The sequence below is a fragment of the Calidris pugnax genome, unplaced genomic scaffold (genome assembly GCF_001431845.1).
Source record: "Calidris pugnax isolate Ruff unplaced genomic scaffold, ASM143184v1 scaffold95, whole genome shotgun sequence".
Lineage (NCBI taxonomy): Eukaryota > Metazoa > Chordata > Aves > Charadriiformes > Scolopacidae > Calidris > Calidris pugnax.
The window spans coordinates 5,351,748-5,369,332 of record NW_015090885.1 but is presented as its reverse complement, the minus strand read 5'-3'; the positions used below and the strand labels follow the sequence as shown (position 1 = coordinate 5,369,332).

At 40.0% G+C, this 17,585-nt stretch overlaps 1 protein-coding gene across 4 annotated transcripts; it reads left to right on the top strand.

Moving 5' to 3' along the window:
- The first annotated feature begins 652 nt into the window (after positions 1-652).
- Positions 653-13,307, top strand: POU1F1 (POU class 1 homeobox 1). Of its 4 annotated transcripts, none has more exons than XM_014947180.1 (7): positions 653-794; positions 3,580-3,645; positions 4,529-4,642; positions 5,729-5,974; positions 7,823-7,987; positions 10,193-10,253; positions 13,094-13,307. In XM_014947180.1, the coding sequence occupies exons 1-7, from the start codon at positions 653-655 to the stop codon at positions 13,305-13,307; spliced, it is 1,008 nt and encodes a 335-aa protein (XP_014802666.1). The 4 variants fall into 4 exon arrangements, with proteins under 4 accessions (XP_014802666.1, XP_014802664.1, XP_014802668.1 ...); XM_014947178.1 differs by having other exon boundaries at positions 3,496-3,645; XM_014947182.1 differs by lacking the exon at positions 4,529-4,642.
- Positions 13,308-17,585: the final 4,278 nt, after the last annotated feature.

Below are 17,585 nucleotides of genomic sequence, written 5' to 3'. Positions count from 1 at the left end.
ATCTGTACAGAAACTTCCTCCTGGATACAGCTGCTCCATATTACACGTCTGATTTATGCTAGTATATGTTAAGACAAACGCTCACTGTGCAACTGCTGAGATCACTGGGAATCAGGTTAATTTAGATTATTTTGCTATAGGTTCTTGACTTTTGCACACTTTCAATTGAGCTCTCAGCCGAGTTGCCTTCCAGACAATTGCCTGGATAAGATTTTGAGGGCAGGTGTTAACTGTTTAGTATTAAACGTACCTGTCTCATTGCTACTGACTTTGGAGACGACACTTTCATATTTTTTTTCTGGTCATTGTTCTTCACAAAAGACCTAATTGAAAATATCTGTCAAATCATGTCTCTGGTTTCCCTCTTCTTCCCCCCCTCGCCCCCCATTAATTGGATACGTATTATGTTTGTGTGGGAAGGAAGGAGGCTCTATAGCAGTATAGCAATATTGCTGGGAAAAGAACATTAAAATGGATAAAGGGATTTCCTAGTGGTATAAATACCTGCACACGACCTCCCTGTGCTCTGGAGCCCTCCTGTATATGTATATGCAGGTAAAAAGCCTGGAATAGAGTTTGAGCTGCCGTTAATCGTGCAGGATCTGTTCTATTAGAAAACAGGGGCAACCGGCTCTTTTTCCTGTTGGAGGGTATGACTTGCCAAGCGTTTGCTTCATCTGACACCTTTGTACCCTTGAATTCTGACTCTTCTCCCTCTCTGCCTCTGATAATGCATCACAGCGCTGCAGAGTGCCTGCCGGTTTCTAACCATGCCACCAATGTTGTGTCTACAGGTACTTTTTAAAAAATAATCTTGTTCTCAGTAACTCTCATTTGTAACGCTTTAGGAGGATACATGTTCATTGAGTTCTGCAATATGTAAAGTGTTTGGTATCAATGCTGTGTGTGATCAGGACTGCATTAAAGTAGAAGCATTTCCACAAAACTCTGCATGATGAATAAACCAGGAAAATGCCAAAAAGGTTGTGTTTTAACTAAATTTGTAGCTTTGTCTAAGTTTGTTACAAGATTAAGCTCAAGAATGCTACCCATGCATAAACTTAGAACAGGCTCAGACACTGTCACCGTTGTTAGGACTATATAGTCTCCAGTGATGTGTCATGTAAGTTAATTGAAAGTTTAAAATACTTTAACTGGATTTAAAATAAACCAGGCTAAAATATCATTGGGGAATTGCTTTACGAAGTATTTTGCATACTGAATCAAGGCTAAAATTTTAAGCGGGATGTTCAAAATTGGTGGCAAAAGTCACATCAATATTTTTGAATGTTATGTATTTGGGTATATAATCCAATTAATTTCATTTAAATACTAGGACTGTGTAATCATTGAACTATCTGAGAGAAAGACAGAGAAAGAGAGAGTTTCCTCGCAGCCTTAAACTTGCAGAAGTGCGATTCTAGAATACAGCAATTGTTGATGGAAAGCTTTCAGGAACAGAAAAAGAAATAGTTTTGATTTATTTGAAATTGCATTATCGTATGAATTTTATTTGGAGTCTTAACAAGAAATTAGCCTTCTCCTGAAATGCATTGGTAATAAAACATTTTAATAAGAAGAAAGAGCATGTAAGTAATGAAAACTGAGCATTGGTGATGGATAACAGAATCTTATACATTAGGCAGGAGGCTCAAAATATCCTAATAAGGCTGTTGGTTGGTGGTGGTGGTAGTAGGGAATAGGAAAATTTTAATTTTGTATGAGGCCAAATTTATGAATCTGTAGCACAGTAGTATTTTCTAGATTCATCTAATTCATGATAAGAAGTATATGGTGACAGCCAGCTGGTCAAAAAATATTTGTTGTTCTGCTTCAGATGTGGGTTTTGATAATTTACAATTACCACCCAAGAACAAATGCCACAGTAGTCAGTGGGAATTTTGTTTGCAGGATCACATCTAGGAGGCGACCCTGTGAGAATGGAAGCAGTGAGAAGGGGTACTAACGACAATGAGTAAAGATTTACAAATTTCATACATAGATTCAGAAACTGTAATAAAAAATGCCATTCTGGTGGACGCATCTAAGGAGCACTGTACATGCAGTAGACATGAAAGAATTTTGAATAACAACGTATGTTAAATGTCCACATTTTTTTAAAATGCATGTAACAATTCTGCATCACAAAATAAAGGTGAATACACTTCTGTTCAGATACTATGCCGTGTCATATAGCTGATGTTCTGCAGTATCCTTAACAATTTAATTATTTTTTAATTTAAATAACATCATCCTCACTATTTAATTTTGAACCCTTATTAGCAACTCTGCTATTTTTATGCATAAAAAATAGTCTATGAATTATGAAATAATAGAAATTAACCACCAGTAAACACTAAGATCTTATCCCAACAGAAAAGTTGCATTGCTCTAAGTGCATTAGTATTATTAATGCAGTCTTTATTTTGGGTACATTTATGCTACTATAAGCATGCCTGTTTTAGTAGATTTTATATCTGTGTAAGTATATCTAAACAGGACATTTTACTGTTATGATTACAGTTATAAGACCCAGAAATTTTAATTCCTAATTAATGATATTGTTTGGAGTAACTGGAATGTGTGCTCTAAAGTGCAGTTTTACATATCTGACTGTTCACAAACATGAATTTTTAATATTATACTTTACAGCAGTTGTCAGATGGGACAGTGTATGCATTTCTGTGTTTATTTATGCATGAGAAACAGCCATATCTCTCATTTCGCATTCAGTAATAAATTGTCTGATTCTTCAGGCACTGATGAGTACTTAGCACAGATCTGGAACACCCCTGTGAAAACACTAGAGATAAATTAATTGTGCAGTTATTGGTGCTGATGGTGGAAAATTTTGGTTTAGGCTTAACTTTTTTTAGGAAAGACCAGAGTCTATCATTCTCTTTCCCTACCACACTGCCAAAGCACTCTGAAATGGTTTGGATGGCTTGGCACTTAAGAAAACATGACTTCTGGGTGCCTCAAAGCAAATGTCCCAAACTGCTGCTTTGGAAACCCGGGTCTTAGGCATGCAAAAACTGTTTCTTTTCTTGATGCCTGTGTTCACTGTGGGGTTTGCATGACAGTGAAGGCAATCAGCTTTCTGGGAACATAGAGCAAGTTTTGTGTAAGATCGAATGGAATGCTGTGTGGAAATTTGGTGGGGAGAGGAACCAGTTTCTTCCTGGAGAGTTCAATGCTTCCCTTGCTCAGCAATATATCCAAACCAGGTTATGCCCACAGATTATACTAAAAATAATGCATCAAGACCACAGCATGACGATTTCTGGTTTTGGCTCAGAGGGTATCTCACTATTTATACTGGCAGTCTAGTCTGGTGCAACCTGGCCAAGTGTCTGGACTTCCAGCAGTGTTAACCTGATGGTTATGGCCCAGAGTTAAATGCTTACTAAATGCACACAAAAAGCACATACAAGGATAATGTCTGCTTCTGAATGTAAAGGCTCTGTCTTGAATGCTCACACATTGTCTTAACAGTCCTGTCTTTTTTGTCTTTGATCCAAACTCTTATGTGCTCCCATGTCCGCTTTGCCATGATGACTTTGGGAAACTCTTTGGCAGGACTTCATTACTCCGTGCCTTCCTGTCCTTATGGAAACCAACCATCTACCTACGGAGTGATGGCAGGTAAGAGGCAAACTTTCAGCTGGGTGAGCTATTAAGTGTTGGGTTTGGTCAGTTTTCTCTTAGAGGAATTGCTTCAAGACAATTGCTTAAAGAAGATAGGACTGAGGTTAAGACATTAGAAAAGTGGTTGGGAAATTAGGGGTCAGTGCCCAGAGTTTCCCCAAACTTTGGCATGTCTTGGGAAATCACTCTGTCTCTTATTTTTCTCTGCAAGACTGGGACGTTGCTGCTCTTTTTGCTTACCTATGCTCACCTTGGTGACCATCACTTATTGAGGGACCAGGAGCGATGTACCCAACGTACCTGTGTATTACCAGTACCTGGGATGTGGAGCCCTGACTGGAACTATAAAATAAAATGATGGCATAAGGGAAGGATAGCTGAATTCAGCAGGCAGACCATAAAGATGGTAATGGATTTTTACACTCATGAATGTATGCTAGCATCCTGCTCAGCTTTCCATTCCCAGGCTGAGTAAGAAAAAAGGAACTGTTACTCCATGAAAGTTCAAGTAGCAGTCGATGAGATAATGCCATGAACCAAACTAACATGACTCACAGGAAATAATCGTGAGATAATCCAGAATCAAACTCAGCATTTTATTTCACTTAAGAATGAAGGAGATGGTCAGCATAGATGAATACATCTGAATCAGGGCTTTTTAGGGGCAGATAGTAGACTTCCTTCATGTTGTGTAAATGTCCAAATGCTTGCATTTCATTGTGCATTTATGTTTCTGTTGCAAACATTCCTGGCATTGTTCCCTGGGAAAAGTTAATAGGTATTAAACAAAATATATTTCTCAGAAGTTCATTTTGTTTCATTCCAAAATAAGTGCATGTTAATTTTTTTTCCTTTCTTTTTCACCCTTAATTTTTTTTAGGAATCAAGCCTGCAACTCCAGAGATGCTATCAGCAAGTCTCTCCCAGAGTCGCATCTTACAGACGTGCAGCATGCCACATCCCAATGTGGTAAATGGTGTCAGCACCTTGCAAAGCAAGTCCTTCTCTTCTCTAGTCTTTTCCTTTATTCTTTGATAATTATTTTTTCTTTGTGGTTATCCTGTGTGAAGCGTATAAAATATTCCTATGGGGTTAGAACTCCCAACACTGGTGAGAGCAACCAGGGAAGTGAAGACAAAAAAAGTAAATGGTGAAAGGCGTGGGAGGCTACTGAAGTTCCGAGTTCTGCTCCAAAGTTTTGTGTAATTTAGAAAATTGAGAAGGATGTCTTGAGAACCTGGAATTTACTGGCTGTTCCAAATACACTGAAAAGTTAATATTTCTCCAATGATATTCTTTCTTCCTCCTTCATGTCAGAGACCCTATACCTCTATGTAAAATATCTAGGGAAAAAACAGTCTTCACTTGTAACTGAATCTCCATGTTAAGCCTGATACTTGGGGGGGGAAGATAAAAAAAAAAGATAGCGTGAGGTAGTTTTGTTTTCTCCTTGAGCAATTTCTTTTTTAAGCCAGAACAGTTATTTGGAATATGTTCCGGCTTGGGTTGGGTTTTTTTTGTTTGTTTTTTCTTTGAGCTCTTGCCTGTGTACTTTCCTCAAACAAATTTTATGCTAAAGCTAAACCAAGACAGTATCTTCTCTGAGCATCAAATGTTATCTACATGGAAATATTCTTTCTACCAGAAAATAGAGGCAAGCGCATTTTAAGTGACTCAAAATAACATAGATCTATCAACCTTGTTGTGCCACTTAATTCCAGCTGGATTGTTATTTGTTTATGTTTGGACCATTTACCATCTTAGAATCATAGAATTGTCTAGGTTGGAAGAGAACTTTAAGATCATCTAGTCCAACCATCAGCCTAATTCTGATCTTAATTAAGTGCATCACAGTCTGCTATGAAATAGGATGGCTAGGGCCTGTGAAAGTGGATGTTGGTTTGTTTTCATGTATGGGGACGAGAGACCATGTCTCCTAGGAGATCCTCACTTTTGGATACTTTGGTGTATGTTATATAATAAATATTACAGACCTGGATTTTTGAGATGATGAAGGTGCATTTTTATTGTGTAGCAGTAAAGAATAATTGCTCTGCATTTTCTTTTTGGTATTGTTCAGGTAGCCTGACTCCTTGCCTTTATAAATTCCCGGAGCACGCCCTGAGCGCCAGCTCCTGTGCCCTGGGCCACAGCTTCACATCCATGCACCAGTCCCTCCTTGCAGACGACCCCGCCGCTGCAGACTTCAAGCAGGAGTTCCGCAGAAAAAGCAAGTCTGTCGAAGAGCCCGTGGACATGGACTCCCCTGAAATCAGGGAACTCGAGAAATTCGCTAATGAATTCAAGCTGCGGAGAATTAAGCTGGGTATGTGCTTTATGTCCATGAACAAAAGGCTGAAAAATTCCAGTGGAAGCCAGATTATTTCTGAATGTTTTACGGTCTGGCCTCTGCAGTTGGCTAATCATAACTCTAATCCTGCCTCGCACTGCCAAACTTTCTCCGTTCCTAGAAGACTTGCACAGAATTAATGAACTTCAGCTTTTTGCAGCTTAGTATGCAGAAAGGGACTTTAAACTTCCCTGCCCTTAAATTATTTGTCTTAAATGCAGAGAAAATTATTGCTGTTCATTAAATTTCATTTAGTAGCAGGTGCATTATTTTTGCACAGTCTCAAAATTTCTGCAACTTAGGGCAACACATGCTCTCACCTTTCATGCCCATTTGCTTCCCCATAAAGCGCTCCATTTCACAAGATGGTGCAATGTCATTGTAGTATACAAGATGGGTGCCATCCGTGGCAAATCTTTCATAGCAGTGGGAAGCTTCTCTTCCTGATGTATTTTCTGGTGCCAAAGCACCAGTACAGCAGTGACTGGTGTCTTTGTTGCTGTCTGATATCTACTGGGGCTAACGCAAGAGGGATTGCAGTAGAGGGTCTCTGGTGGGCTGCTTTTCTTCCACTGGGCAATCCTACCTGAGGACAAAGGTGGACCGAGCCCTGGTTTTCTTATCCGTAGGGAATTTCTCCTTTCTACAGAAGGATTGAGGTACATTGTAAAGTAAAACCCCATCTCATCCTTCTTTGAATTGTACTGAAAAAAACCCAAATATCTGGTGGTGTAGATTCATCCTACTTATGAACACTGGGGACTCTGAATGAAGAGATGCAATTTTTACATATTGCTTATCACATTATATTGTATCATTACAAAATAAGGCATCCTACAGAAACATAGCTTTTTAAATATAAAAAAAGATGTAAGGTTATTACAGGTATCTATGCATTACCTCAACAGCTAGAAAGCTAGTGCAGTGCAAAAATAAAGACTGAAACAAAAATTTAGGATTTAAAATAGCATCTGCAACTTGGTCAGTTTTGCTGTATATCATGTCAACCAATGCAATAGGGAGGTTTGCTAAGCCCCATGCTGTTAGTTGCTGTAATTATTACTGCATCTTCATTCTGAATTTGTGAGGGAACAAAACTTCCTCTGATGGAAACAAATGACCCAGAGCCTGGGCTTAATGCTCTGATGGGAAGAATCGATTTGCACAGGAAAACTAATCTGATGTTGAGCTTTACAAGGGAAGACAGAGTTAATATGAGCTGTGGATCTGAGACTGAGAGACACCAAGGTAGTGCAATCAAAGCGGAGGTAAAAAGCTGCCTTGTGAGACACTCAGCATCTAAAGAGATCCTGCCGGCTTTGGCACAGAAGCAGGAAGGGGGGACGATGAGCCAGACCCCTGAAGGTGGCAGATACACTCAGAGCACTGAATAGAGAGCTGCTGTTACAAAGTCAGTGTCTATGGGTAAAGTGCAGCATTTCTCTGATTGCTTAAACTTAGTTGTTGCAAGAAACAACTAAAGACCATCAGTGCCACCAGGGATTAGTTTATCGCTATTGCACCATCTATAGAAAGAAAGAAAGGGTGTCTGGATCCTTCTCATATCCCTAGACTCAGAGTGTAAAACTCCACTAAATCAGTAAAATCTCCACTGAAACCAACAGGAAACTGAACACATCTCTGACATGAGCTTGGAGTCTGCCACAGAGACCTCTGCAGAAAGCCCATCCTGACAATGCAGGCACACTGTTCGCAAGTCAGCACTGAAGAGCTGAGCAATAAGAGCTCAAGGAAAATAACTCTTTCTAGAAAACTCCAAAGAGACTTTTTTCTCTTTTTTTTTTTTTTTTTTTATTTTGACAGGCTATACACAAACCAATGTCGGAGAAGCACTGGCTGCTGTGCATGGCTCTGAATTCAGCCAAACTACTATTTGCCGTTTTGAAAACTTGCAGCTGAGTTTCAAGAATGCATGCAAACTGAAATCAATACTGTCCAAGTGGCTGGAGGAAGCAGAACAAGTAGGAGGTAGAGAATTGAAATCCTCTAAATATTGATTTGCATTTAAACCAGAATCCTATATATATGTTGAATTACTAATACGTGCCCTCCATAGACTGAAGGTTTTGTTTTACCAGCTTTAAATACTAAGTTGTGCTTATATTAAATTTTGGTTATCTTTTTTTTTTGGGTGGGTGAGTAAGAAGGGGCAAACTGAAATGCGTGGAGGGTACAGAATAGTAGAACCACCACTACCTGGCCTATTGTAAGTAATTTCTTTCATTTCCACCCCAGAAAACTAGCTCCACTGCTGTATCATAGATCAGAGCTGTTATTAGGATCTGCAGGACAGCCCATTTAGCAGTGTACAGAGGGATTCTTCACTATCAAAGGACTCTTCCTTCCAGCCTCTGGCATACGAGATGTGGCTATGAGGGAAAGGATTTGAGCTCAGCTGAGGTAGTCTTTGAACCCTGGAGAAGATTAGGATGGCATAGAGGTTTTTGGTGAGACTTTTTTGCTGCTAGGGGATTCTATGTCTTTTTCCTAGTTACTTTCCAGTTGCAAGAAGAGTTGTGGGGTTCACTGGGCAAAGTGTACTTTAGAACAGGTTGGCTGATTTCAAGGAAATGGGTTGTTTTAAAGAAGAACCTTTTCAGTTGGATGAATTGTGATGCTGGGAAGCAGTATGCTTGGAGTTGACAGCAAAAGCCAGGACTACCACTGTGCAGCACTCACCTAGCACGGGAAGAAAGAGAAGATGATCTTAATGCTACTTTTTGAGTTTGCCATTGTGTTCAACAGTAGGAAATCATAGAATCATAGAATGGTTAGGGTTGGAAGGGACCTCAAAGATCATCAAGTTTCAACCCCCCTGCCACGGGCAGGGACACCTCCCACCAGACCAGGTTGCTCAAGGCCCCATCCAGCCTGGCCTTGAACACTTCCAGGGATGGGGCAGCCACAACTTCCCTGGGCAACCTGTTCCAGTGTCTCACCACCCTCAAGGAGGAGCTGCTTCTCCAAGACAGCATGGCCCTAGAGACTAAACAGCAACTTTTATGCTTACCTTTCTTAAACCCAGTGGGAGGAAATCTCTTCTGGCAGCACCCTCATAGTAAAAAATTTCTTCCTGAGATCTAATCTGAATCTTTTTTCTTCCAATTTAAAACCATTTCCCCTTGTCCTATCATTACCCTTCCTGGCAAAGAGTCCCTCCCCAGCTCTTCTATAGGCTCCCTTCAGATATTGAAAGGCCGCTATAAGGTCTCCCCAGAGCCTTCTCTTCTCCAGGCTGAACAATCCCAGCTCCCTCAGCCTGTCTTCATAGGAGAGGTGCTCCATCCCTCTGATCATCTTCGTGGCCCTCCGCTGCACCTGTTCCAGCCGGTCCATGTCCTTTCTGTGTTGAGGACTCCAAAGCTGTACACAGTATTCCAGGTGGGGTCTCACGAGTGCAGAGTAGAGGGGCAGGTCCTGAGACCTGCTGGCCACGCTTCTCCTGATGCAGCCCAGGACACGGTTGGCTCTCTGGGCTGCCAGTGCACACTGCACACACTTCACACGCGCTGCTTCTGCCACACACTTCAGTTTCCTTTGAACCAAATGTAGAAAAGCTTCCTTCCTCTGTAACTGGACTAGAAATCAGAGACTGTTCCCAATGTGGCTGGCACACGGCAAGTCACTTGTAAGTGGTTTGGGGTGAGTAGCAGCTGCTGACTGCCTGAGCAGAGTCACCAGCGTGAGATACAGGGTCAGGTCATGCCTGCAGGCAGCAGCCTTGGGAAGTGAGGCAGGACTTATCCATCAGAAAGTGAGGTGGAAGAGGCAGGTAAATAAACGTGGTTGAGAGCCAAGGCTGTATTTCTGAAGAGAGGGTGAGCCAAGGGGTGTGGAAATGGACTCTTCTGCCCTACCTGCAGGGTAGGAGGAAGAAAAAAAGGAGGGGGCTGAAGTAGAGCTGCTCTAGTACTCAGGCACTGAGACAGCACTGCTTGTAGCTCTACCAGTGGCACACCATTTCTGCTAATAACCATTTGTAGCCTGAGGTAAAACAATGACCATCTTAAAGAAAAAAGTGTTCCTGTTTGTGGAGCTGCTCTTATTCAGTGGCATTATCTGATAGCTTTCTACTGTCTTCAAAGAAAGGGATTGTTTTTCTGGAGGTAATTGTGCTTGTTTTCCATTCCCTGTGAAGGTAACTGCTGGGGTTTTGTTTTGTTTTGAATGCAGCTTTATACAATGAAAAAGTTGGAGTGAATGAGAGGAAGAGGAAGCGCAGAACCACCATAAGGTAATAAATATTTAGGGTGTTACATGTTATCCCTTTGGCTAAGACTCTTGTTTTTCTTGGGCTTGAAATCAAAGCGTTATTTTCTATTAATGAATCTCTATAGATAGTGTTTCAAAATGTTTCACTATTTTGTAACATTCCAGGGAAGAATAACAACATAACCCTCCAAAACCCCAGTTTGGTCCAGATATACTACCTTTCCCAATTAAAGACTTCCCCCCCCCCCAACAAATGACGACATACTTTATTTTGAAAAAATATTTTATTCCAATTCTGGCCAAATTTGATGAGGTCTATATAATGAATAAGGTATCAGAGCATCTTTCTTTATATTTTGAGAGGTTCTACATTATACCAAAATAATTTCCATTATTTTGAGGTCTGGAAAGTTTGAGAACAAGCTTTTACATACAATATTGGATCCTCATCTCTGTCTTCTGTCATTGCATTATTTGGAGTTCCCAAAGAAGCACTGTAATGAGCCAAATGGAAAAAAAACGGGAGTTGTACCGGGAATCTCCTTCTCTTGCTTCTCACATCTCTGGTGGCCATCTATCTAACCTCAACTTCATATGGAAATCAAGCCGGCTGGTAAATCATATTACAAAAACAATTACCAAATAGGAAAAATGAGAACATGGGGTAATTCCTTTTCCTTTAGATATCCCAGGATAGTCTTTGGTGAAGAAGAATTCACTCGGGGGGCCTCAAGGGAGCTGTAGCATTCTTCTACAGGAAGGGAATTTGGCTGCCTCTGGGCACAACCTTGGTGCTGCCAGGCCCTATCCGTTACAGTGAAGTTCCTGTTCTCTGAACAGGGATCCTTCCTGATGTGCCGTGCCACCTCCCGGAGACCTAGGTTGCTCTGTCATCCCACAAATTCAGAACCTCATAGCCATAGCCACAACTTTTCCTTTCAATTTGAGACTTGTTTGTTTTTTGGTTTTTTGTTGGTTTTTTTTGGTTGGTTGGTTGTTTTTTTGTTTTGTTTGTTCATTTGTTTGTGGTTTTGGGGGGTTTTTTGGAGTCATATTACCTTTGACATAAAGAATAAAATGAAGATGTGATTTTTCTCTTTTGAGGTAAATATTCTCCTTATGGGATGCTCCTCAATTAGCAGTGAGTTGGGAGTTGAGTCATAGCTCATTTGCTCATAGGAGCACGTCACAAGGGATGAAGTTTTACTGCTGGGAGGGCAGTTTTACTTCTCAGCTTCTCTCCAAGGCAGTAAGGACTTGAGTGGCAAAAACTGGCCAAGACCTTGCCAGTTTGTGTGGAACGGCCCACATGAGAGCTAGGAGTTGAGAGCATCTCAGTCCTAAGTATTTTCCTCTGGCTGGAGGAACCCACTGAAGACTGCTTATCTAACATTGTGTGCTTTGGTGGTGCTTTTTAACAGCTATAGGAGGAAATCAGTCCTCATATTAAGCATTTTTTAATTATTCCTGATTTTACATATAACTCCACTGCACTGGGAGTATCAAATATGGCAGGTTGTCAAGGGCACAGATAATTGTGGGGAAGTTCAGTACCAAATCCCATATAGTAATAAAATATTAATTTTTCTTTTGAAGGCATATAGCACCTCAGTTTGAAGACCTCAAACTAATCAGGGATATGAACTTGATACGAACTGCAGCTGTACTCCTAGCAATTCTTAATGGCTGTTTGAAGGCAAGCTAGAAATAAACCAAAACTAACTAAAATAGGTTAGTCGTATCCTGAGCACAAACCACTTAATTTGAATTTGTTCTTTCCTGACTTAATCAGAAAGCCTAAGAAACTGTTAGGCAAAACCAGTGATTTTTCTATACTTCTGTGTGTGCAGAGCTGTAGATTTATTAATTAAGCTGTAGATTTACTAATTAAATAGTTTTGGTAATGTTACTAAGTATTTTGAAATAGACCTATAAGTGAAAGACGAAAAACATATTACAAATCGATTAATGAAATAGCCAGAACTCCAGCTGATACTTTGTGTATTCCTATGACAGAAACACCAGCTCCTCATTCCCAGGATAATGTATGAAGTGCCCTCTTGTGTCCAAAGAAATTACTGCTACTGCTGAAGCCAGTTTTGGGTGCATCCTGGTGGTGCATGTTCATGTCTCAGATACAGTTCGTTTTCTGAGAATATGTAAAATGAACAGGAAGCAAATTCTATCTGGCAATAAGGAAAGACAGCAGTCTTAACGTGCCTTGTTTATTGAAACGCTCAACTTTGGTCACTGCCAACTGTGAGGAATAGATTAAGGCAGACTTTTAGAAAATGCAATGGTTGCTAAAACAGTTTGCCATAATCTCTCTGATTTCTAGAAATGCTCTAGTACCCTCTCTGTAATAAAACACATTGCAGAACTTGGTGCAACTTATGTTTCCCAAACTGTAAGTGGTGGAGATCTTCACCTTTGTAAATCCAAATGATCTAATGCTACCAGGTAATCCCGGTAATGTGTATTTGCTGAACCCCCCCAAAACTGCTGTGACTGAGGTAGAATGAGTGGTCAGGCTTGTTCCGATTCCCGTGCTCCCATTCATGTCTAGCTAGCAGCTGTATCTCCTAGAGAACATCAAGAAGCACAAACATTTCATGATCAGCACTGAAATTGCACCAAACTTCATGCTTGAAATTACTTTGTGCTGAAATGATGTGACGCTGCCCGTGTCAGCAAATAAGTACAGTGGACTTTAAGCTCTGTAGGTTTACTTTATATAGAAAATGAGGAAACAAACCAAGTCACTACCTTCAGTGCTCTTACTTGGCCCTTCTTCTGAACTAGTCATGAAAGCCTGATTGTGTCAGAAAAATTTTAAAGCTGACATTTTATCCCTTTATCCAGCATTGCTGCCAAAGAAGCCCTAGAGAGGCACTTCGGAGAACAGAGCAAGCCTTCATCTCAGGAGATTATGAGGATGGCAGAGGGGCTCAATCTCGAGAAAGAAGTTGTGAGAGTTTGGTTTTGCAACAGAAGACAAAGGGAAAAAAGAGTGAAGACAAGTTTACATCAGAACACCTTTAGTTCTATTATCAAGGAGCATCATGAATGCCGGTAAAGCTTTTCCATGTATAGATGTGGATTTCTCTTTTGCTTTTTGTAAATATTGTAAATACTATGTTGTTTAAAAATGGAAAGAAAAAATCAGTAACCCTCTTGTTTCTCTTAAAAGCTTCAGACGTAATGTGTTGTGGAAGACCCAATTTTAATGTAAAAGGTTGGAAACAAATTAAATGCTACTGCATGTATATAAAGAGTTGGAGGTCCCTGCTTAACTGCAAGGAACGTATCATGCATTATTCAACTAAAAATGCTTTCCAAGTTGCACAAGTAGTAGCAGTTTCCTTACGCTGTGCCTTTCTTTGATCCGTGGTCCATTTAAGGATTAATGGAGAACCCCATGTAGGTACCCTAAGCATCAGGAAACAAAGTCTTTGCATTGTATGTGAAGAAACGTTAAAAATCCTGATCTCAGCAGCTGTAGTATTGAAAGTATCTTGCCTCTGCATGTCCATGAGTGTTCTTTGCCCCCCAGTCCCATGCTCATTGTGTTAACCTTTGCAAGATTGTAAGCCAGTAGGTACATGGCAGGGTCCCATCTGCAGGGGTGAACGCTGAGCATCAGTGAGAAATGAGGAGAAGGTGACTAAGCGACCTTAAACAAGCAGTGGTGATACTGCTGAATATCTAGGTATGTCCGAGGGTAAGATATACCTGTGGGATCTTGTGGGACTGCCACTACATCTGAGAGCCGGGTAGAGGAACCCTAGCTGAACTCAGCTACCCGCTCACAACAGCTGTACACCTCTGAGAGAATCATTTCAGGTAAATTCCTTGTGTAAATTCAGGACAAAACCATTAGAAATGTGCCATAATTGCTGTCATTATTTATGGTAGAGTAAGCTTACCTGTATGGAGGTGTCAACGCTGTTCCTACTGCGTGCTCTGCCTCAGGGTATCATTTGACTGTCTTAAATGGGTGTCAAGTAAAAGTGAGCTTTTCTTATACTTGTTATCAAAGGTAATTCTTACTAATTTATTATATGTGTCAAAGTCTGATTTGGATAGGCTAAGCTATACAAATTGGTATACAATTTACCTTACCTTAAGACTTTGTGACCTGAGGGGGAAAAAATAGAGAATTATCAGGGGGGTTATTACTTTAGGCTTTCTCTGCATTGTATTTTTCTGATTAAATCCATGTGTGGACATACTTACACCAGAGATAGTGTGTTAGGCTGAACAAAGAAGGCCTTTGCACTCTGACATAAATATACACACAAAGCATTTATTGCACTGCACATTCCCCTCTCTTGCATCCCACTAATTGAAAATAATCCCTTATTTGTCATCCTCTAGCCTAGAGAGATAATGGGGGGGGGAACCCAACAGTGCCAGAGCTCCACCTATCAGAAAGCTAGACAGTGAGAAACTGAATTAATGACTGTAGTACTCACCAGGGATAGATTATCCAACCATCTCATCAGCCCTGCTCATTGTTATTAGAATAGCCCATTACCATATATGTATTTTTGACTGTTTTCCCAGGACTGAAATTAAGTGAGTACACACAAGTGGTAATGGCCAGATACGTTTTATTTTTCCATAAAGCAGACCTGATGATTTAGAAAACGTCTAGCTAATAGGCCCACAGAAAGCAAAAGGAGTTTAATGTTCAAGGCCACTTAGAAGCACTGTGTACAAGTTAAGTGCTCTCTCTCTCGGGTACATTAAATTATCTCTGATACCTATTACAGTGACCATAGGCATATTCAGCTATGGAAATCAGGCTCTTGGATTTTAAAAAAAAATACATTTTTATGGATGAATGCATCGCTACAACCCCTTAATTTAGAAGAAAACTTCCATTTAATAACTCAAAGGGGAGAAACTGTGGCACATAGTTTCTTCAGGTTGTTCTCATTACTAGCACAGCTCACCCACACCGAGCTGTAGCCTTGATCCATCACATGTATCAACACATCATGAACTTTCAAAAAGAATGAAAGATAAATACAGTTGAGAAGATCAGCACTCGGTGAAGGTGATGGCAGGCATTTGTGTACCTTTCATGTTATGTGACCTAATGTAATGTATGTTGAAGCTATTATCTGATATAAAAAAAATTATTTATATTCTAAATTATTGTCTTAATTATAAAAGGCTTCCTAGAAACGCTATAAACCTGTACTTCTCAATCTCCCATCCAATAAAGTATTCTTATACATTTGGTATTGCAGATAATGGTTTGTAGTTCTGCTTTGGTAACACTTTGGTTTTTTTGAAGTTGTGCATAATACTAATGTGCTTATTCATTTTAGCATGCTGTAATAGTTAATTCAAGAGCAGACTTACTGTAACATTGAGATTTCTAGTCTTACAAGAAGTCTCTCAAGTGAAGGCTAATTGCAGAAGCATAGCAAGGTAAAATGAAAGGTGACACAAAGTGCCATTTTCTTGCAAAAGAATGATAAAAGGCTAAGTGGAGGAAGCAGCCACCATTAAAACACTTGGAGCTGTTGCCACAGGAAGACAAACAAATTAGAGCAGAATTATTTAAAGAGAAAAAGCTGGATGAAATCAATTTAATGTGGTGCAGCTGCAGCCATTAGACTTAGAGAAAGTGGCAATTCATTTTTTTTCTTGTAGGAACAGCTTATGGGTAATTGCCATCTATCACTCTTGATTGGGGAAAACCCCCTAGATAAGACTTCTGAGGGGCAGCTTTATAAACCTGCAAGTAAGAGTTTAGTTGGGTGTTTGACTAACATGGGCTGCACTGTTTTTCTTTGAGATGTTTGTGGGGTTTTTTTTTTCTTGCTTTTACTTTTTCCATGGTAAGTTTAGGCAGGGTGTTAAAATTAGAATACAGGACAAAACAAGACGTTATGACAACATATAAATCCGGTTCACCTGCCTCTGAAGTAACATCCTGCCCCCCTCATCTGAAGGATACAACAGACCTAGAAAAGGCTTCTATGCAGGAAAAGCTGATGATCGAAGGTAAGATGAATAACTGTTTAAACTACTGTCTCTCTTCTAGATTTAATGTGTCTGTGTTGAAATCTATAGAGATATACTGAATTATGAGCTCTGCTGAAAGGCTGAATGGAGCCAGGCTGTTGACCATCTTGCCTAATGTAAAAACTAGGAGCAGACACGTGCAGCTGGAAAGAAGCTTAAGAAAAAATAAAAATAGTGGTTCTTAATGCAGTGGCGAAAAAAAATTCAGGGAAATCCTCTACAAAAAAATGTGGGTGCCAGAATTTATATCGACCAGTTCAGAGATGAAAAAGCCACTCAAATCTGTTGTATACAGAGTAACTTACATAGGGCTCTAGAAGTGCTCTAAATTGAAAATTAGTTAGAGGTTGGCAGAGCATTAGGGGAGGAAGCGGCACCTTGTTCTCCTATTTTCCTGGGCATTGCTTATGGGCACTTGTGGAGTAGGATTCTGGGCAAGATGGACCTCAGTCTGCTCCAATGGAGTCATTCTTAGGTGTGTGCAGAACTGCATTGTTATTCTTGGATGGAGGACTTTCCGATTCAGTGCTATTAAGGTCTCAGCGAGGATAAATGAGTTAAAGGATTGAATGGGGGTTTTTTTGTGGTTTTTTGTGCATTTTTTTTTGTCTGCTAAGAGCAATTTAAAAGCAATTTGTTTCTAAGTAGGGAATGAAATTTTGTTATAGACAGCAACAACACATTAACTATAATTCAAATAAATATAAGCAAGCCTGCAAACCTACACCACTTCTCACTGCTGCTGAAAGATTTTTACACAGATTAGAGCTGCAGGACTTAAAAGATAACTGTCAGATTAGAGCTGCAGGACTTAAAAGATAACCGAAGATAACAGAAACACCACATAGATATTGACAGTAGCCCTAGCTCATCAGTCTTACTAAGACTAAAAAGAAATGCCTTTATTACTGTTTGTCAAAGACTGTAGATAGACAAAGGAACTCAGAATAGAATTATGCCTATTTTGACAGTCGTTAAAAAGATAAAGTGCAAATTTCATTCAGAAAGGACACAAGTCTTGGTGTTCAACCAAAATACAGTCAATGAGTAATATTTTATACCTAACTAATTTCAGATTACGGTTTATCTTTCAGTGCTTAAGAGCAGTAGTTGGGCACTCGGATACAGATAGAAGGGAATACAAACTTGATCAAGTTTTTACTGAATGTTGAGTTTAAATAAAAGACCCACAAGCAACTACAACAAATATTAGAGCTGAGATCAAAGGAAAATTTATTAGAGCTAACAGGAGTCCAAAGAAAGCTCACTAAGAGACAGATGTGTAAGACTAACCCTAAAGAGGACAAAGCCA